Source organism: Mytilus galloprovincialis, chromosome 11 (assembly GCF_965363235.1).
Source record: "Mytilus galloprovincialis chromosome 11, xbMytGall1.hap1.1, whole genome shotgun sequence".
NCBI lineage: Eukaryota > Metazoa > Mollusca > Bivalvia > Mytilida > Mytilidae > Mytilus > Mytilus galloprovincialis.
In genome coordinates, this window is record NC_134848.1 from 9759002 (window position 1) to 9781710 (window position 22709).

The 22709-nt window shown below is 33.5% G+C and overlaps 1 protein-coding gene across 3 annotated transcripts; it reads left to right on the top strand.

Annotated features, from left to right (window-relative positions):
- Positions 1–4327: 4327 nt before the first annotated feature.
- On the top strand, positions 4328–22430 carry LOC143051618 (putative G-protein coupled receptor 139). 3 transcript variants are annotated; one of them, XM_076224515.1, is made up of 4 exons: positions 4328–4464; positions 18754–19212; positions 20346–20771; positions 21671–22430. In XM_076224515.1, the coding sequence occupies exons 2-4, from the start codon at positions 18769–18771 to the stop codon at positions 21884–21886; spliced, it is 1086 nt and encodes a 361-aa protein (XP_076080630.1). In that variant the 5' UTR covers positions 4328–4464; positions 18754–18768; the 3' UTR covers positions 21887–22430. The 3 variants fall into 3 exon arrangements, with proteins under 3 accessions (XP_076080630.1, XP_076080629.1, XP_076080631.1); XM_076224514.1 differs by lacking the exon at positions 4328–4464 and adding an exon at positions 11837–11998; XM_076224516.1 differs by lacking the exon at positions 4328–4464 and adding an exon at positions 18524–18594.
- The last annotated feature ends 279 nt before the right edge of the window (positions 22431–22709 follow it).

A 22709-nucleotide genomic window follows, 5' to 3' on the forward strand; every position in this document is an offset into this window, starting at 1 on the left:
CTACCATGTGATTTTTAGGGGGGTGGGGCGAGGATGGAAAATGTTGTCCTGCCTTTTTTTTTAGTTGTAATTTCTGATCTGCCTTTTTATTTTTCAATCCGATTGGTTTTGCCTTTTTTATTTTAAGTTTGTCCTGACCTTTTTTTATCATAAATTACAAAGTGTTTCATCCTGCCTAATTTTTTTTCCCACTAAAAAAATCCTGCCCTATCCCCTAAAAATCTAATGGTAGCTCTCTTAGGATTCAGAAGCCAATGTTGTTTGTCAATATAACGGAACTACAGTTAACAATCATACACAATGTAGGCTTAGATAGCTCTAAAACAATGTTAAATCCACCATTTTTATTGGAAATGCCTTTACTTAGTCAGAAATATGACCATAGTTTTTGGTAGAGCGTTTGGCTTTGTCATTTTCAACAGACTATCCCTTTTTAAATTAAAAAAATGGAGGTTTTTTTATATTTGTTTTTTTTTACTTGCATATCTTATTGTTTAACACTAAATTTAACTTCAGAGTGCTATAAATGCACCTTAATGTAGCTTACTACTTAGGAATGGGTTTTGTTCATTGTTGAAGGCCGTACGGTGTGAAATAGTTGTTAACGTCTACGTCCACTAGTATCTGATGGAGAGTTCTATTAGTCTTTCATACAACTTCTTCCTATGTTTATACATATTAAAATGATATAATCACAACAGATCTAGCACTTTAAAAATATACAATAATTTTTCAGGGAGATAACCTTTTAAATCAGTTAAGCGTTTGTAAAAGTCAAGTTCATCAATGTATTTTAAGCATTTACCTGAAACAGATTCAAAAATTTTGTTCATAACTCTACAGATTTGTACTATAATTGAATTTGAAGTCAGTGACCTGTTTTGTTTTTAAGTAGTGTAGTGCTATTAAAGTACAAGAAAAAAATACGAAGTACTTTTTTTCTACTAGAATTTTATAGTCAATGGTTACTTAAAGTGTAACTTGATTTAAAATATACGAGTACAGAATAAGGATTGTACCTTAAGGAGGTAGACCTAGGTTAAGGGAAATAACTCTTAAAATCACCAGTACGTTTGTGTCTACCATTTTCAAAAATATCTTCTAAGCTTCTCGGTTACATAGATTATTTTTTAATCTGTTTCAGGTAAATGCTTAAAATACATTGATAAACTTGACTTTTACAAACGCTTAACTGATTTAAAGAGTTATCTCCCTGAACCAAGGTCTACCCCTTAAATGATTTATATATTAAAAATATTAAAGAGATTCTTGGTGAGGGTTTACAGAATAGAGACAAATGACATAAAATAAGGAATACAGAAATGAATGACCCCCTTCGAGACCCTCATAGAACTGCTACTTTCAACTAAAAGTTCACATCTAGTACTGTGAAACTTTTATATTGAAATACATGTAGTTTCATAAATTCGAATTGGCCGTTTCAGAATCTAAAGAATCATGGGTAATTTCATTGTTCGTACCCAAAAATGAAAATAATGTCACGTCAAAATTCCATTATTTACGACATTTTAAACTAATCAGGACGTCTTGGTGTACACTTGAAAACAAAATATGTTGAAAATATTGATAGGTAATGGAGCTCCTTTTCAGGTTATTTTTTGTTTAATAGTGGGGAAAGCTGACTAGGAATTTTACCTTACATTTGCATTTGACTCAAATCGAAAGAAAATATATCTAGAATCATTCAATCTAAATTTTGGTTATTGACCTTTTATTAGCCACTGGAGTCTTATATGAAAAGAAAAGTCAGTGTTATGGAGCCAAATAATTTACCTTATATCGTAGGAAAAAATCTAGGAGTTCAAATTTCTAGCCTTGACCTCAGTGCATCTTTCAAACAGTGTTTTAATACAATATTACAGATTAAGATCGATTAACAGGTGAAATAATCGATCAGGAAAGAAATTACCAACCTAAATCTGTGATTTAAAGAAAAAGGTACATATAGATGTTTAGTATCAAGAATGTCAATATCGATATATATCTTCTTTATGACTTTATACAACAACAATGTTTAGTCCGTCGGAAGGGGACGATAAATGGCTGACCCGTGTTAAGAGAGAGCCATATCTCTTGCACGTTAAAGACACCCTTGTAGATTTCGAAAAAGAGTAGGCTAATGCCACTACAAGGCAGCACTCGAACCCGCAAAGTGGAAAGAGATTAATATAAGTTTCAAAACTTGTTTCCCAATCCACTATAAATAAATATGTTTAAAATTAACAAACTATTTTTTTGAAACTGAGTGTTGTCTTTTTTTAAATTTTTTTTCTTATTTCTAAAATGAACCAACATTTCGTATCGATAGTGTCATGATACAATTATCGATTGTGTCATGATAAACGTATCGAGTGTGTCAGAATAATTATCGGTTGTTTCAGGATTGAAGTATCGATTGTGTCATGTTAAAAGTTTCGATAGTGTCAGGATAAACGTATCGATTGTGTCATTCTTAAAGTATCGACTGTATAATGATAAAGGTATCGATTGTGTTATGCTTAAATTATTGACTGTATTGATAAAAGTATCGATTGTGTCATGCTAAAAGTATCGACTATGTAATGATAAAAGTATCGATTGTGTCATGTTAAACGTATCGATTGTGTCAAGCTTAAAGTATCGACTGTTAATGATAAAAGTATCGATTGTGTCATGTTAAACGTATCGATTGTGTTAAGCTTAAAGTATTGACTGTGTAATGATTTAAGTATCGATTGTGTCATGCTTAAAATATCGACTGTGTAATGATAAAAGTATCGATTGTGTCATGCTTGAAAGCATCGATTGTGTCATGTTAAAAGTATCGATTATGTCATGCTTAAAGTATCGATTATGTCATGATAAAATAATCGATTGTATCATGATCAAAATATCGATGATATTAGAATAAATGTATCGATTGTGTCGGGATGAATATATCGATCGTGTCATCATACTAGTATCGATTGTGTCGTGACAAAAGTATCGATGGTCATAATTTTTGTCAGGATAAAAGTATTCGCTGTGGCAAAAAACAAAAATCTTAATTATAAAACGCAAAAAAAAAATGATCGTTAGGCCACGGTTTTTTAATTTGATGGTTTACGGATTTTCCCCATGAAAAGTCGGGTCGGTCGGTCGGGAAAAAAAAATCATCTTTGAAGACAGAAAAATATGCAAAATCAATATATATTTCACCTTTCTAACAATATGTTTGTTGTGCTATTTTATCATCAATTCTTCAATTTTAGTTCGATGAAATAATATTGCTCAACTGTTATAAACATCGCATGACATTGTCTAATAATTTACAGTAAAAAAGGGGGGTGCACGGACAAAGACGAAATTAAATCGTCATTTCAGAAACAAGAAAAATAAATTCGCGTAGCTCTTTATCAATTCCAGAAAACTTGGTGAATAATGATCTTCAAGCACGAAAACTGATAAAGAAAAAAATGTAAAAACGTCGTACGAAAATAAGTTTCAACACACGGGTCAAAAACCTAATAGACTCGTCCACTGGAAAACGAGATTATCGGGTTAATCTGTTGTCTCGCATTCCCGTTTTTTTATCCAAATGGACGATAATTTTTTTATTATCTATGAAACAAGAAAATTCCAAATGATTTGTTAATATTCAGTACTTCAACTTGACGCCTTTACCATGTCCACATTTGGACAAGTCTATTTTTATGAGATGATGCATCTTACGGACTGATGACAAATAAGGGAAACGAACTTATTGTGTAATTGGTTTTAAACACAAGTTTCGTTCCGCAATATTATTTGCGCAAACGACATTTCAAGGTCAGTTATAATTGATTTGTCTATTTTTAGAAACGTAAACTGGAAGTTTTATTTTTTCACAACAGAAAGTGTTATCAATTTTGTTAGTGATTAATGCATTTCATTTCATAAAAAACAAAAATTTAATTATTTTTCAGGGATAATGCATTTGTTAGGGTCGGCGGGAATAAAAAAGCATGAAAAGTCAATTTTATTTTTATTCTGGAAATCGGAAAAATCGGGTCGGCGGATCCGTAAACCAACAAATTAAAAAATCCTGGCCTTAAATTTAATTGTTTTATCATAACAAAATCTACGTTTTATTTTATATTTAACTTAATATTATGAATGAATCCACTTAACATATCAAGATAACACTTCCGAAAGAATGGGCTCCATGATGATGAAACATAATTATCCGGAAATCCCCTTTTTATCAATCAATTAAGAAATCGTTGTTTCGTATTTGGTCATAAGTTGTTTGTTTATAAAGAAATGACGACTAAGTTATCAAATGACAATTACGTATCATCTACTTTTAACTATTAAAAAGCCCCAATTTCTTTTTTAATATAATAACGTGCATTTCTTTTCGGATGCAAGTGCAAAGGATATAATATATCATTGATCAAGGATCGTAGATTCCATTAATGTTTGCTTTCTCTTCTGAACTGAACAGTATGTATTATATATTTTAAACGTATTCTTCAACTAATTAAATATTTTACACTATAATTTATTATAATTATACCAGTATTATCAATTATAAAATAAAATTGTTTGCGTCTTTGTTTAGATTTGTTTGCAGTCCTTGGTTGCTTGATTGTGTGGTTTTTTGTTTTTGTTTTTACATGTATCTTTGAATCCTAAGTGATCTACCATGTGATTTTTAGGGGGGTGGGGCGAGGATGGAAAATGTTGTCCTGCCTTTTTTTTTTAGTTGTAATTTCTGATCTGCCTTTTTATTTTTCAATCCGTTTGGTTTTGCCTTTTTTATTTTAAGTTTGTCCTGACTTTTTTTATCATAAATTACAAAGTGTTTCATCCTGCCTAATTTTTTTCCCCACTGAAAAAATCCTGTCCTGTCCCCTAAAAATCTAATGGTAGCTCTCTTAGGATTCAGAAGCCAATGTTGTTTGTCAATATAACGGAACTACAGTTAACAATCATACACAATGTAGGGTTAGATAGCTCTAAAACAATGTTAAATCAACCATTTTTATTGGAAAATGCCTTTACTTAGTCAGAAATATGACCATAGTTTTTGGTAGAGCGTTTGGCTTTGTCATTTTCAACAGACTATCCCTTTTTAAATTTTAAAAATGGAGGTTTTTTTATATTTGTTTTTTTTTACTTGCATATCTTATTGAATAACACTAAATTTAACTTCAGAGTACTATAAATGCACCTTAATGTAGCTTACTACTTAGGAATGGGTTTTGTTCATTGTTGAAGGCCGTACGGTGTGAAATAGTTGTTAACGTCTACGTCCACTAGTATCTGATGGAGAGTTCTATTAGTCTTTCATACAACTTCTTCCTATGTTTATACATATTAAAATGACATAATCACAACAGATCTAGCACTTTAAAAATATACAATAATTTTTCAGGGAGATAACTCTTCAAATCAGTTAAGCGTTTGTAAAAGTCAAATTCATCAATGTATTTTAAGCATTTACCTGAAACAGATTCAAAAATTTTGTTCATAACTCTACAGATTTGTACTATAATTGAATTTGAAGTCAGTGACCTGTTTTGTTTTTAAGTAGTGTAGTGCTATTAAAGTACAAGAAAAAATACGAAGTACTTTAATTCTACTAGAATTTTATAGTCAATGGTTACTTAAAGTGTAACTTGATTTAAAATGTACGAGTACAGAGTAAGGATTGTACCTTAAGGAGGTAGACCTAGGTTAAGGGAAATAACTCTTAAAATCACCAGTACGTTTGTGTCTACCATTTTCAAAAATATCTTCTAAGCTTCTGGGTTACATAGATTATTTTTGAATCTGTTTCAGGTAAATGCTTAAAATACATTGATGAACTTGACTTTTACAAACGCTTAACTGATTTAAAGAGTTATCTCCCTGAACCACGGTCTACCCCCTTAAATGATTTACATATTAAAAATATAAAAGAGATTCTTGGTGAGGGTTTACAGAATACAGACAAATGACATAAAATAAGGAATACAGAAATGAAGGACCCCCTTCGAGAGACCCTCATAGAACTGCTACTTTCAACTAAAAGTTCACATCTAGTACTGTGAAACTTTTATATTGAAATACATGTAGTTTTATAAATTCGAATTGGCCGTTTCAGAATCTAAAGAATCATGAGTAATTTCATTGCTCGTACCCAAAAATGAAAATAATGTCACGTCAAAATTCCATTATTTACGACATTTTAAACTAATCAGGACGTCTTGGTGTACACTTGAAAATATTAGCCGGGATTCATTAGATTTTGAAACGGCGAATTGAAATACTACATTATATGGATAGCTTTTCGGTTCTTTTAAGCTATAAATTGTACTAAAAATGTATGAAATATTTGCCACTGGACGTTAAGCAACCCACAATCTCCAATTAAAGTTATAGTTTTAAAAAATGGGAATAGGGGATATATCAAAGAGACAACAACCTAACCAAAAAGCAGTTAATAGCCGAAGGCCACCAATGGGTCTTCAACGCAGCGAGAAACTCCCGCACTCGGAGACGAATCTCAGTACATAACAGCGATAACAATACAGTGAAACCTGGATAAATCTAATTATAACCTCTTCGGGACTTAAGATTTTGTTCGGTTTTATCAGGTTCACAACGTATACCTTTTGATATGACGGTGGTTAAGAACATGTTTGGTTTATACAGGTTTTAGGTTTATGTAGGATTCGGTTAAGCCAAGTTTCACTGTAATTGATATTATAATAAACCTGCTTTATACTAGTTCGTATTCATCATTATTTCTAAACAAAAAGTCTTGTTTAAACATATGTTAAAAGATTTTTCTATTCAAAAACTATGTTAGTTATTAGATTTAAAATCAAGCACGATTTTGTCATGATAAAAGCATCCACTTTTCATTGTCTCTCATAAAACTCAATCCAAACTGATCATTAAATTTAATTGTATTATCATAACAGAATCTACAAGACAGCTTCCGAAAGATATCTTCCGAAGAGGATGTTGACTTTCGTCAATTTTTTTGGTAAAATTGTCAGATGTTCACAGACATGATATATTTCTATATTTGGTATTCAAATTTGTATTGCAAATCGTAATATTGTAATTTTGCTTTTTGTTGACGACCGTTGGTGACCTATAGTTATCAGCGTCTTCGTCCTTTATATTAGTGAGGCTCCCGCAGGGTCAAAAACGACCTTCGACCTCTGGGCTTTTTAGAGGCGACTTCCGACCTGAGGGCCTTCTAAAAACGACTTGCGACCTGTAACATTTGGAAAAAACGAGCTCCGACCGACTTCTGTCCTCTGTGTTGGAAATTTCCCTTAAAAACGACCTCTCGACGAATTTAAAAGCGACCTTGCGACCTGAGGGGGGCACCCTGTGGGAGCCTCATTAGTATCTAGGCTGATATGCATGAAACCCCTTAAGTTAAGATATCTAATCGTCTAATAGTAGTACTCATTTATCGTAGGGCATGTCGAAAAATCCATCATTTCGGAACAAATCTTATCTGAAGTAGCTGTTTGCATACGGGCATTGGTGGATAATATTGAGAATGGAAAGCTCACAACATTTCTTTGATCTGTTACATGCAACTTCTTTTGAAAGAAATTATTTAATATTTAGTCTGCAGATTGATAATATTGAGTTATAGCTGTTATGTTTTTTACATCTACCGTGCAACCACATATAATGCTTGTATTATTACAACACTGACTGCACAAAGAAAATTGTCTTCAAAGTTGTTTTTTTTTTTGCTTAGATGAAAGGGAATGACAAACTAATTAAAATCCAACACCTGATGATAGTTTGTCCAGAAAATCTATTTACACAAATTCACCCAATCTAAATTACTTGTAGAACATTGTAAAAGTAGCCATTCCTGTTCGCTGACTAAAAGTAGTGCGTTTGATGTCACTGTTTTATCAAATTCACAAACTTTGCAGAAATGAAGCTTTTGAATCAATAAAGGATATATGCGCTTCATATCATACTTACTTAAAATTTCCAGAAACCTGGGGTTACTTTTAGTATCAGTTGACTTCGGAACGGTAATGTTTCAAGTGCTGCAAAGTTGAAAACTGGCATATAGAAAGGTGATACAAGTACAATTCAGAATGTAATCAGGTTTCTATGAGGTAATATGAAGGTAGAAAGCTGTCATAATTGAAAATAAATGGTTCATTTCAAAGGGGTTTTGAATTGGTGGTCTGACAATTTTAACCCTTGCTTAGGGACGACATCAAAAGTTCAATAAAGTATAAAAAACTTAATTCACATAGTTTTATTCACTGACACACCACCCCCTTCTTAACTTAATTTGGAAAAAAATGATTGACCCATATGGATATATGTAAAAATCAATGTCGGATAACCAAATCTTGCAGCAGTTCAACCCCCCACCCCAAACTACATGTATTTGAATTAAGTTTTTTTTTTTTTTTTTTTTTTTTTTTTTTTTTTTTTTATCGTACATTGATCTTTTAATATCGTCCCTTATATTAATACAGAAGCGTTTTCGGACCTTATGTTGTTTTCGTTTGTATCGTTTCATATTTTGTCATGTCATGACCTAATATAGCTTACTATACCATATGTTTTTTTTTTCACGGCGTGTAAATTTTAAACATTTTTGTTTCACAAATACGCCACGTTAAAACCAACAAAACATTGAAACATGTAAATCGCTGACTTACATTCCATAAAACATGACATTGTCATAAGGAGTCAAACATGATTTTAAGTCTTTTTCCGAAATTTATTAATATGCATATCGCAAACCAAAAAACCGTTTGTTTTTCAATGTCACGAAAAACCAATAACGGAAAATGAAATGATAAGCTTTCCGTAAATTGTTCCTTTCTCAGATTTAATCAAACGTTTATAAGCAAAGCCCTTATTGCTTCAGAAAACAAATAATGATGAATCAACGCATCAAACATAATCTTTCCAGAATTCCGGAAGTTGTCTTAATAAAAAAAAAGGATCGATGCACGTTTCCGTGTACTTTTCTGTATTCAAAATAAGTTAACGCTCCAATTACTTGTAAGCTGATTAAATTTCATAAACATATTGATATTCACGTAAGATCTCGCTCAAACGCGACTTTGCGTTTTACGACATCAAAGTTTCAATCGTTGTCTTCTGATCATTGTGTAAGAAAACAAAACTGTGACGTGTCAGGTGTTTCTGGAAAAAAACAATTCATGCGGAACATCCGAAAATAAAACTTTTAAAAGTGAATATATGAAATGTTTGATAGTACAAATAGCTGAATGTTTGCTGGCCTAAGTAAAACTGCATAAAATATACTGCCTGTATTGTTGCAAATTTAGTTTATTGCAATATATCTACAGGCTAAATGGGTGTATCCTTGGAGATTGAGACTCACTCACAATCCAAACGTCATATTGAGAAAAACAGAATCCCAATCTGATCAGGTTTGTTTTTACCCAAAGATGATAAGTACGAGTTTTTTCCTTTCCTGTTAAGCGGTACACATAATTTATCTTACTTTTTGGCAAAAACATCAGGTTGAAGGGACGCAAAGATAAATTCGACATTTACAGCCAACGTTTTCATAATTTATTTGTTTTTTTTTTGCGCGTTGTTTAGGCATAAACTAGTAGAAGGGTTTTGAAAACTGTCAATGTAATACGCATTTCACTTCACTTGAGTCGCCTCTGGTTTTTTCCCTTTTTGATTAGTTAAGGATGTTCGCTCCTCTTGTTTATGAATTCTTTGACAGATATTCAGAATCCTCTAGTTTTATCCATGAAGTGCCATTAAAAAATCGTCCCCTCACAGACCCCTCCCAGTGGCGGATCCAGCCATTTTAAAACGGGGGTTCCCAACCCAGAGTAAAAAGGGGGGGTCCAACTATATGCTCCCATTCAAATGCATTGATCGTCCAAAAAAAGGGGGGTTCCAACTCCCGGAACCCCCCCCCCCCCCCCCCCAACCTCCACCCTGGATCCGCCAATGCCTCCTTCTTTTTGCTTTTTAGTACCTTCATTTATATGCTATCAATTTATTACAGTATTTCAAAAAGCTTGTTATTTTGAAACAGAGCGGCGAACATCCTTAAGTAGTGAAAATAAAATTACACGCACGAAAAACACAAACAAACTTGTTTTTACGTACAAATAGTCCAAAGCTCGTTATAAAAACCTTTAAATAACTCAAACATCTGTCAAATTATGTGATAAACGGAGATAGTGATGCAGATACAAGCGTTAACTGCGCAAAAATAATGATTTCGTGACTCGATGAAGTGGTATTTATTCATTAATTTATCGCATCAATGTATGTATATTATCAGTACAGAGAAGTACAATGTATATAACCGATGAACGCAAAAAACACACGTGAATGTTGTATAACGTGAAATTTTGCACTTTGAGACGTAATGCTTGCTATCTTGGAAAGAAAATACAGTGAAACCTGATAAAACCGAACCCTGAATAAACCGGAAACCTGTCTAATCCAAACTTGTTCTGAGACCAATCATATCACATTTTATGCATTGTGAACCTGATCAAACCGAATACCTGCCAAAACCGAACAAAATCTCAAGTTCCGAAAGGGTTCGGTTTAGTCAGGTTTCACTGTAATGGGCAAAAAATAGACAGAATAGAGAAAAATAACCTAAAAAAATGATGACTACAAAAGTGATTGACTCTAATCCTGATCCTTTTGTATGCATTTAACATTTATGTTGCACCATAGTAAGAATGGCTCTCTGTCCTTTATCTATTTGGCTCTGATAGACACACATAAACATGGGTGACTCAGTTATCCGTCTTTTGCAAGGGAAATATTCAAATAACCCGCCAAGCAACTCCGCCCTTTGAAATGATGTTATTCGTTGAATATGCCACATACTTTAAATCTTATTTGAATACAGATAAATTGTCTGCACTTTCCATGTGAGAATCAAAGAGGAGAAAGAATTTTCAAATATCGACTATGGGGAAAATCAAGGAAGAGGCGGGTGTATGTGTGTGTGTGATTGGGGAGGGGCCCGGAGTGTGACCCGGTACTTTCAAATGATCGGCAAATTTAAGTTTGTAATATTTTCATCATTTTTAACTCTATAATCAATCGGCGATGTTTTTGGTGGGGAGCTTTAGCCAAATTCCCTAATCGAAAATCCTCTCTGAGGCCACTAGGCTGACGTAATTCGCCGTTTCAGAATCTAAAGGATTGTGGGTAATTTCATAAAAATACAAAAATGAAAATTATGTCACATCGTCAGTTGAATTCCCCTTGTTATGGACTTTGAAGGCCAATCACAACGCTTTGGTGTGTGCTTCTGGGAAAGTATTACCCATAATTCATCAGATTCTTCATAAAACCATGAATATTAACACGCTACAACTTCGAACGCAAACCAAGAAGAAATGTAAACATTTGAAGATGAAGTAAATAAAAAATGAACAAAAAAAAAAAAAAAAAAAAAAAAATCAGATCCTATACTACTTATTGTATAAATTGGTTTGTTGTATCGCATGTATGCTCAGGTTGAGGTATGTTGCTTCAAAAATGAAAAGACAATTTTGGAAAGAAAATATAATAAACAAATTTCAACAATTGAACAATCCTTAAACATAGGCTTTATAAAAATTTATGAATAAACAAAATTATGAAAAATACTTAAAGTAATACTTTTGCAATCCTTTCCGGAATATATCATCCTTTTATCTTACATTGACCAATCAGAACACAACATCCTTATTTATCAACCAATCAACGTTCGCGAATCAAATGATGGATGAATGTTCTCTACTTAGACTACTTAAAATCTATGCAATTATCAATGATTGTATTCGAATAAAAGGGAAAATTATAAAAATAATAAGATAGATTTCAACTTCCAGTGACGATATTGGAAAGATAGTGTGTGTAAAGGGAGAAATCATTTAGAGCTGGGAAAGAGAGGCGAGTTTATCTGCCAGAGTAGATATTAGAGAGATCTCCGTTGTGAAGGGGGAAATCATTGAGATTTAGAGAACTTGATTTCAACGTAAGTTGATTTTCATATACTTTTTTAAATCTTTTTATCTTCAACTGATCTGTATCTGTAATTTTTTATTTTGTTTATCTCTTTATTCCCTGACATTTTTTTGTTAGTTCGTTAAGTTTTTCACACGTTAATAGTATGGTTAGTCCATCATGTATTTGTTTGAATTTGAGGAGTAGCATCGGAACTTTGATCAAATCTTTGGTTTTTAATACTGAATAAAGTACTTGACAAAACAAATCGAAATTTTTACATAGATAATGAAATTAATCCGCTATGAAATAGGATAGTATTATTAAGATGATCCGCAATGAAACGAGCGTTACCAATGAAGATAGGGAACTCTTAAGTTAGAATAAAAAGTCTTAGAATTAAATTAGTTTTTTTTTATTTATAAACTAAAGTTTATCTTTTATGTGATACTGATTATAATTTTGCTATAAAATTGCAAATTTTGCCTGTTTTTCTGAAGATTGAGTGATTTCTTTAAGTAGTATCAGTGCGAAAATGCTATACATCTTCGATAGACGTCTATAACAAATACTAAATTAGTTCGAGCGTCACTGATGAGTCTTTTGTAGACGAAACGGGCATCTGGTGTATGTTCAAAATTTAGTCCTGGTATCTATGATGAGTTTATTAAAAGATTATAAAACTGATAAACTATTATTTTTATATTCAGGGGCGGATCCAGCCATTTGAAAAAAGGGGGGGTCCAACTATATGCTCCCATTCAAATGCATTGATCGGCCCAAAAAAGGGGGTTCCAACCCCCCAGAACACCCAACCCCCTTGGATCCGCCAATGATATTGATAATTGGCAAACAACTGTATACATGGGTATGCTATACGTGAGTGTGTTTTCTTCCTAAATCGTTAATTGGTTTTGTAAAAGTTGTCTTGACGCAAATCAAATTGAATTAAACAGAGATAGCTCCTCTAAAAGAATAAGACCAGATGCGCACTTCACTTTGTAACTGTCCGACGCGCACGCCACCTTTTCACCTTCCGATGAACACCCTATTATTGACCCAGGCCGGAAGTAATAGCGAGATATTCAGATCTAAGTGTAGCGATAAAACTCCCATACTTCCTACCGGAAATGTTAATTTAAACATAGAAGTGGCCCACCGCTTATTCATAAAATGACGTGAATCGGTATACAGAAAATGTCGTAAAAAAAATAAATATCAATGAAATGTTATAAAGAAATGTGAAAATATCGCAAACAAGTATGAATAAAACGTAATGAATAAGTAGCATTTTATATAAGCCCTCTTATGTTGTTTATTACGTGCCGTTTCAGAATTTAATTTATTCTGGGTTATATTTATAAAAGTGTACACCAAAACGTCGTGATAGATCGAAAACTTCCAAAACAATGGAAATTCAACCAATGTTAATTGTGACGTTATTTTCATGTTGGTGTACAATGAGATTACCCATAGTCCTTTAGATTCTGAAAAGGCGAAATTATATTGCTTGTTTCACGATAAGCAAATGTTTTGGCTTTGACTGTTCTTCTTTGTCTTGCTGGAGTAATAAATTTATCGGCTGGTAGAGCCGGCACCAGACCCTCAACCACCTTTTATATCAGGATCAGATGGAGGCTGGGTCTTCTTTCTTCTAGTGTCTCAATTTCTAGCTCGCGTCTAATGTTGGTTATGGATCCAGTTCCTCGATACCTGTAGTTCTCTTTTATGCCTCTGTTTTGTTTTCGTTCTTATTTGTCAATATCTCCTTTCATATTTTGGTTCCAAATGGTTGCGCCATATTCCATTCTTGATATGTATGCTGCTTTTCTAAATAATTCAGATACATGCCTTAAGTTCATCCTAATAGAGCTTATAGAGGCATTGGCTTCTTACTAATGTTGGTTATGTGTCCATTCCAGGTCGTTTGATATTTGGAGTACTTGGTATGGGTTGACTTGTACCTCTTGTAAGATGTGTTTATTTAGCGTGTAGAATTTGTCCGTTTTTTTTTTTACTAAGGATTGAAGACCTTGGACTATTTTCGATTTATAAATCTGAATGTCCCTTTGTTATTTTTTGCCTATCTCTTTTGAAAAATATATAATACAGTGAAACCTGACTAAACCGAACCCTTTCGGGACTTGAGATTTTGTTCGGTTTTGGCAGGTATTCGGTTTGATCAGGTTCACAATGCATAAAATGTGATATGATTAGTCTTCAGAACAAGTTTGCATTAGACAGGTTTCCGGTTTATTCAGGGTTCAGTTTTATCAGGTTTCACTGTACTTGGAAATAGTGGTGTATCAATGACCAATTAGGTTACAAGGTTGCTCTTCGTTCTAGAAGTTACTTTCTAAATAATCAAACAAAATGTTTCAGAATTTTTTGTAGGTATTAAAAAATCTTTGTGGAAAAAAGCACTGTCAAACATGCTTAAAATCGTTCATTTTTTGTACATGAATTATGTCGTTAGTTTTCAAGTTTGAGTTATTTTACATTTTTCATTTCGGGGCCTTCTGGCTGACTATGCGGTATGGGTTTTGCTTATTGCTGAAGGCCGTACTAGAACCTATAGTTGTTAATTTCTTTGTCATTTGGTCTCTTTGTGGAGTGTTGTTTCATTGGCAATCATACCAAATCTTCTTTTTCATATTCAAAAAAGAATCATAAAATAATGCTCAAAACTATTTTTAAGAATCCTCCAAATTGTTATAGTCTGGTTTATTCTACTAGAGACTTTTATATTTGTTTTTTTAATCTGTCTGGTTTTTGTGTATGTCAATCTTCTTCCACATTTGAATTATGATTTCTTTCCCATGTGTGTTGTAGGCTGCAGTCTTGTAATTGACTGCTCCATAGGCTTACATTCAAAACAGCCGATCTTGGAAAATAAAAGAAGAATAAAGTTATGTTACCCTGAAGTCAAATCAATATTTTTCTAATTTCTGTTTGCTGTTATTGCAAGGCCGCACCACATCCAATAAACATGATATCCTTGCACTTAACTGGCGTGTTATCCCACAAAAGATGCAATTTTTTTTTAATCAATATACAATGTAATTAAATGTTTCAAATAAGCTTAAACTTTTAATCAAACAGAAAAAAATGAGTCCAGAGAAAAAAATCGGAAAAATGGATTATTTTTTTTTTCACTCCATATTTTCATGCACCGGAAACTGGAACTGGAATACAAGACTGTGTGGTATTGAAAATAGGCAGTTGCTTTTTGTCCGGCTAGCCGGACGAATAGTACCAGGACTATTTGTCCGGCCAATACAATGCGCATGTCACTATAATATTTGTGTGTACGTGTAATATTATCTTCAGCAGCACCAGGGGGGTAGCACATCTTTGTAATCTTAAGTGTTAGGGCCTAATCTTGTTACTGGTAATTGAAATTATTGTTTTCTTCATACTATATATAAAAAATAAGATGTGGTATGATTGCCAATGAGACAACAGTCCACAAGAGACCAAAATGACATAGACATTAACAACTATAGGTCACCGTACGGCCTTCAACTAGCATGGAAGTAATATTCAAATATTACTTCCATGATACTAGTATATAATCCAATGTGGATAACGAATAATTAGAAAAAAAATCATATATATCCCATTTTTTTTTTATTTAAGAGCAGAGAAGAAATTACTTGTAAAACAAACTTGGGTAGTGTTTGACTCGTGCATTTTAAGTTTATAACGTAAAGGATTTTGTCTAGCTGAAAAAGGTACAAAATTATTATGTGTGTAGCTGTCAAAAAGAATTATAGACCCCTTGACATCAAGTTATTCATATTTTAAATGAGAGGTGAAAGATTTTTCTATAATACCCCCCCCCCCCCCAAAAAAAAAAAGAAAAAGTAAAAAACACTGTTTATTATTTTATTTACGTGAGGGGTCGGGGTGCCACAGTGTGCTCCTTTTCCCAAATTTCTCTTTTCCAACATCCCCACTTCAAGTCTGTAGCCTCTATCCCCCCTCCCCCATGTACAGGTCTTTCTCAACTACTCTTGCTTTGAACACCTTTTACACCATTTACACAGCTGTAGCAAGTCGAATAATTTTGTAAAACTAGACTACTCCAATCAATTATCTTTTATTTCCCATTTTCCTTGTAAAGTCAATTTTTTTAGTCCCTTTTATAAGATTATATCATTTTGGAAGTTCATAATATCATAATATACATGTTTCATTGTCAAATTCCGCAAACTGCAAAATTTATCACAAATATTGATATCACAGTTTTCAGCCATGATCCTAAAATTGAAAATCAGTGATCAGATTACAGTAACAAGCTACTGACGATAATATTACACGCACTTCTGCATGCACATTATATGACATGCGTATTACAATGGCCGGACAAATAGCCCTGGCACTATTCGTCCGGCTAGCCGGACAAATAGCCACTCCGTTGAAAATAACTACAATAATAACAAGTCGCTATTCCCTGTACAATATATTCCGTGTTCACGTCAAAAGTTTGATTTTGTGAAAAAAAGACTGATAATTAACTATTTATTTTCTAAATATCACTTAATTATGTTATTTTATCTCTTATCAATAGTCATAATTGTATGTGAAAAAATAATAATGATAAGCCAATCAAGACAATTAAGACAACGAGGTGCATATAATAAGCCAATCAGAACAATTAAGACAACGAGGTGCGATAAGCGTGCTATAGAAAAAGTGATAATGTATAGTGTTGAATCAATTACAAATGGCGAAAGTGCAAATTACACCGGGTTTGGGTATACTGTTTATCAATTAAATGTACGGCGAAAGTACAATGTATATTAGGCTTGGGTGTATCGTTAAATAAAATACAGATGACACAAGTTCAAATCACACAAGGTGAGGGTTTACCGTTGAAACCATAGGTTATGACGAAAGTGCAAATTACACCAGATTCGGGATACCGTTAAATCAATAACGTATAGCGAAAGTGCAAAGTACACCGGGTTCGGGATAACGTTAAAACATTAACATATAGCAAAAGTGCAAATTACACTGGTTTCGGGATACCGTTAAATCAATAACGCATAGCGAAAGTTCAAATTACACCGGTTTTGTGTATACCGTTAAATCAATAACGTATAGCAAAAGAGCAAATTACACCTGGTTTGTGTATACCGTTATATCAATAACGTATATATATAGCGAAAGTGCAAATTACACCGGGTTTGTGTATACCGTTAAATCATTAAAGTAAACTGAAAGTGCATATTGCACCGGGTTTTGGGATACCGTCAAATCATTAAAGTAAACTGAAAGTGCATATTGCACCGGGTTTTGGGATACCATGTTAAATCAATAATGTATAGCGAAAGTGTAAATTTCACCAGGTTTGTGTAAACTGTTAAATCAATTATCAATAGCAAAAGTGCAAATTACACCGGGTTCGGGATACTGTCAATAACATATAGCGAAAGTGCAAATTACACTGGGTTCGGGATACCGTTTAATCAATACCGTATAGCGAAAGTGAAAATTACACCGGGTTTGTGTAAACTGTTCAATCAATTATCTATAGCGAAAGTGCAACTGGCACCAGGGTTTAGGCATACTATTGAATCAATAATGTGTGGCGAAAGTGCAATTTTATATGAGGCTTGGGTGTACCGTTAAATAAAATACATATGATATAAGCGCTATTACACCAGGTTTGGGTTTACCGTTGAATTCATAGATTATAACGAAAGTGCTTATTACACCGGGTTTGGGTCTAGTAGTACCATTAATCCAATAAGGAATGGTAAAAGGGCTAACGACAATGGGTTTGGTTTTACCGTTGAATAAATTACGTAGGGCAAAAGTTCAATGTATGTACCTGATTTGAATGTACCATTAAATTAATAACATATGGCGAAAATGAAAATTATTTCGGGTTTGGACATACCGTTGAATCAATTACATATGGCAAAATTTCATAATGAACCGGTTTGGTTGTTCCGTTAAATTGATTAAATATGGAGAAAGTGCAAGTACCGTTGAATTCATAAAGTATGACGAAAGTTCTTACTACATCACGAAATAGTCTTGTCTACGCTGTTATGAAAATGATTCTATCAATGTTAAGTTAAAAATTATAAAACTATCTGTTTACAAAACTTTTAGCTGTATGTGGCAACGCCATTCCGTATTTTGGGTCATCACTGCTCTTCAAGATCGTACTTTATATGGCTATTTTAACTTTTTTATTCGAGCGTCACTGACGAGTTTTTTTTTTTAGACGAAACGAACAACTGTTTTAGCCTGTTATCTACGACGAGGTTATTGACTTGCGAATATTGAGATATTCTAATCCAAGCCATACTGTTATATTACTATTATAACCTATTTTGTTAAGTACAGTTCTCAAATAATTTAAGATACTGAAGTTATTCATACCAGTGTGAAAAAGATAAAAAGATTAATAAAAAAACGTAGACTTCCTTAATAAATATTTTGAGACAAACGTAACAAAATTTATTATAATAAAGTAGTGGTGCATGTTTATCACCATTCAGCCAATCAAAATTACCGTATAAAATCTGTCATCGCAGAGATTTCGAACAGCTGATATGAAAAGAAAAAAAAAATTTCAAATAAACCACCCACCAGAACAACACTATAAGAGTAAGTCACAAACTTTTTTCATTTTTCATTTTATGTTTATTCTACTGACTAGGTAGAATATAACACCATTAATAGGACATCCCCTCAAAATGAAGCTATCCACGACGACACTGTCCATGGTTAAGACATTCTTTAATTTATTTCTTATTTATTTTATAGGTAAAATAAGACACAATGAATAGGACATCTCCCTTCAAAATGAATATATCCACGACGCCACTGGCTATGGTTAAGACGGACAACACAGCAGATATGGTAAGCGTTGCCAAGGAGATGCACTGGTATAGCAGCGTGGTCTTTGGTACTTTCTTCGTGGTAGTTGGTCTTATTGGGAACATGCTCTCCATGATTACCTGGAACCGAAAGTCGCTTAGGTCATCAACTGGTACTTACCTGATAGCACAAGCGGCAGCAGACATGAGCGTCCTTATCTTTTTCTTCTTCACCGACTCATTAGCAATGATGGACCCAGATATCAAGAGAGATGACTCTTATGGAATGTTCTATTCTTACGTAGGATATCCTATATTTTACTTGGCGATTATCATTAGTATATGGATGACCGTTGGCGTCACTGTGGACAGATATATACAAGTCTGTTGGATCAGTTACTCAAAAGTAAGTGTCAGCTCACGCCTTGTCCTTGTGTTATTGTTTAAAATATAAAATATCTTTTAAATGTAAATATTCGTATATAACTGTAGTATTTTGAGTGTTACGTTCGTAAAACTTAGTACACACTCAAAACTCGTGACTATAAGGCCGTACAAAAAAAGTATAAGTGATTAGTATTTCAATAACATTGCGATAAAAGCGGTAAACGTAGGCAGTTGGATTTTTTTATTTCATGTATATGGGTAGACCTCTATCTTTCTGACAATTCACTAAAACAGTGCCAATAAAATTTAAGGCTTACAAAAAAAAAATTCAAGTGTAATGAGGACAAAGTACGATAACGGGTCCTTTTTGCCTTGTTCTTCATTGAAATTCAACCTTTAGATTTAAAATTTATATTTTTTAATTTGATAAAATTAAGAAAAAAGAAAACCCAAATAAGGGAATTAAAAAAAAATCAAACAAAAATATAAAACTTACGGATTATCCTGTCATGGTTTATGCAATAATAAAGTCAAAATTAAAACATTTTTTTTATACGTTTTAATAAAAATGCCATAGCAATTCTGTTTTTTTACTTGGAAATATGGAATGCAAATAGTTAAAAGCAGCGTTATTTCAAAGCAAACTACACCTTCGTCCATGCACAGATAGTTTAATTACTACTAGGTAACATTGGCCCACTGACAAAAGGCCATCTGGTTGTCAAAATTATACATTTTTGACTCATTATTCGTAGAATATGTAAATTATTGCTATAATTGGACAGTTTTGTTATGTTGTCAGCGAATGGAATTTAGGGAGCTACCATTTGATTTTTATGGGGGGGGGGGGGGGGGGGGGGGCTAGGATGAAATTTGAAAAAAAATAGGCAGGACAGGAGTTTTGAGTAAAAAAAAGGCAGGATGAGACACTTGCAAAAAAAAAAAAAGTCAGGACGACAATTTTGGTAAAAAAAAGTCAGGATAAACTAAAAAAAAAGAAGGCAGGACCGAACAGAGTGAAAAATAAAAAGGCAGGACAGAGATTACAACTAAAAAAAAAAGCAGGACAAAATGTTTCACCCTAGCCCCCCCCCCCCCCCCCCCCTAAAAATCAAATGGTAGCTCCCTTATCATGAACTGATTTATTTGTAGTCGATGTGTAACCACAAGAGATCCTTATCTGGAATAGGAATCATAAGCTTGCTCTGTTTCCTCATAAACATTCCTCACTTCTTTACATACGAACCAGTTCACGAACGTAACTTAACAGATGATGCGTATGTAATGACGGAATTCGGCAAAGGACATGGAAGTCAAAGCTATGAATTCTGGGTACACTGCATGTTCCTTGTTCTGGTACCCTGGGTTACAATCTTCTGTTTGAATTTGATGATCATAAAACAGGTTCTGAAAACCGGCGCTAAAATGAGTGACAGGAAAAGTGTGTACGCCAAGGAGAAAACCAGAAAGTCTGAGAACCAGCTGACGACCTTGCTTCTGACAGTGACCTTCACTTTCCTTGTCCTGATAGCATTGCAGTGCATCACTCAATGTTTCTTCATGCTGAAGCCGAAGACAGTGAGTATTAAGTCACTCTATATTCTATTCCACTTTTCAATTCGCTTACGTAGGTTCCGATCATATTCGGATTGTATTGATTTGTTCCAATCCTAGTCGAGTCTTCCCGATAACCCCCGAACGCATACTTTTCGTCCCGATTAGTTCCGATCCAAGTCGACCCATATCGAAATAAACATGCGCACTTGTTTTTTCTTTATTGGAAAATGCAACAATAAAGTTTTTACATTATTCTGTTTAACTGAATTGTGTAACAGCATAAACCTTAAACACGGAATCAAAGTCATTTATTTAAAAACGAAGGAGTTTTGTTATCATGCTCGTGTTTGTCATTAAATAAAACCCAGCAAGTTGTTTCTTTGACAGGGTTCTGATGGTCATTGTAAGGGGTTACATATTGGAATCAATTTTAGGCTTAGAGAGTCACAAAAAGATAGACTGAGACACCTTCAAATAACATGTGATTTTATCATCATTGAAGGAGATGACACGTTTTTTTTTGGGGGGGGGGAAGGGGGGGGGGTAATGTGATAAATAGGGGAGAGAGGAGAGTGGGGAAAATTACATAAATGGGACTCGGGGGAAATGAGCACTCCATGTCAACCCCTCATTATTAGGCTACACTGAAAATTTATTAACCTTTTATAGTTAGTAAATTCGAATTCCTATAAAATTGAACTTTGTTTCAGGAGGCCATACAGAAAGGGATTAATATATATAATTGATTGATTTATTAGTAGTGTAGTAAAAAATTCCAAAGATAAAATACCCTGGTGAATACATATAAATGTTTGACATTTGAATCATACAGATACGAAGGATTTAAACACCAAGCTAAAAATAACCTTTAAAAATTTGAACTGCTATTGAATACTAAATTGTCTACCATTTCTTTTTAGGTCAACTTTGAACTTGTAAACGAGGCTTTTGCTGTTGCAAAACTGGGTGTGATCATCAACTCCTCCATCAACTTTTTCTTGTACTGCCTCAGTGGACGTCGTTTCCGTAAGGAACTCTTCAGTATTATGGGATGGCGATTTACTTCCGGCGATCACAGCGATCTTTCTTCAGATAGAAGCGGATCCGGATCGGAATCGAAAACTTCAGTAATGTGAAGTTCCCACTGTACGGTATATTTATATACCTTGCAGTCTTACTTGGAAATTATGGATCGTTTTTCAAGTCTAGTTGTTTTTATTCATTATGATGCGATTTTTTTTGTACCGTGAGGAAGAAAAAAAAATGTGGTACATGTATAAACATAGTGACTATTTGTTTATGAATTGTTATCATGTATTGATTTTGTCAAGGTAATATGCTATCAAAATACATTAATACTCAAAACAAATAAGGGGGTAGATTGCGAATTGAAAGACTGGAAGAATTTAGCTTAGCGGGAGATGGAGATGAGAGAAACTTGAGAGAGGATCAGGAAAGAGAAGCGGGAGATATTAAGAAGTCTTAGATATTCATAATTTTCGTTATTGAATAATTTGGTTTTATTGGCAGTTTGAACATGTTGAATTTCGATTTTTCTTTTCTTTTAAATTAATTTACTACTATTATAGACTTAGGAATATTTAGAGCTTAAAATATTGTAAAAACACCATTTCTGTATATTGTTGAGAACGGTATATCACCTTTAGATATTTTTTGTAAGTTTTTTGTCGTTAGGTTGCTATCTCATTGCCATTCATTCCTTTTTGTGTTTTATTCATATAAAAGGTAGACATTGTGATTCGAATGCCCGAAAATTGAGAAAAGATATAACCCGAACAATCCAGCCGGTTTATGACCGCGAGAGTGCGCTGTAAAGACAAGATCAAGTATACTTGGTCTGCTCCCACAACAACAGCAAACGTCTATTAGTATTTGTAAGGTCAAAATTTAGAACAACCTCGAACATAATTATCTATAATACTAAAATAACGAGGTCCA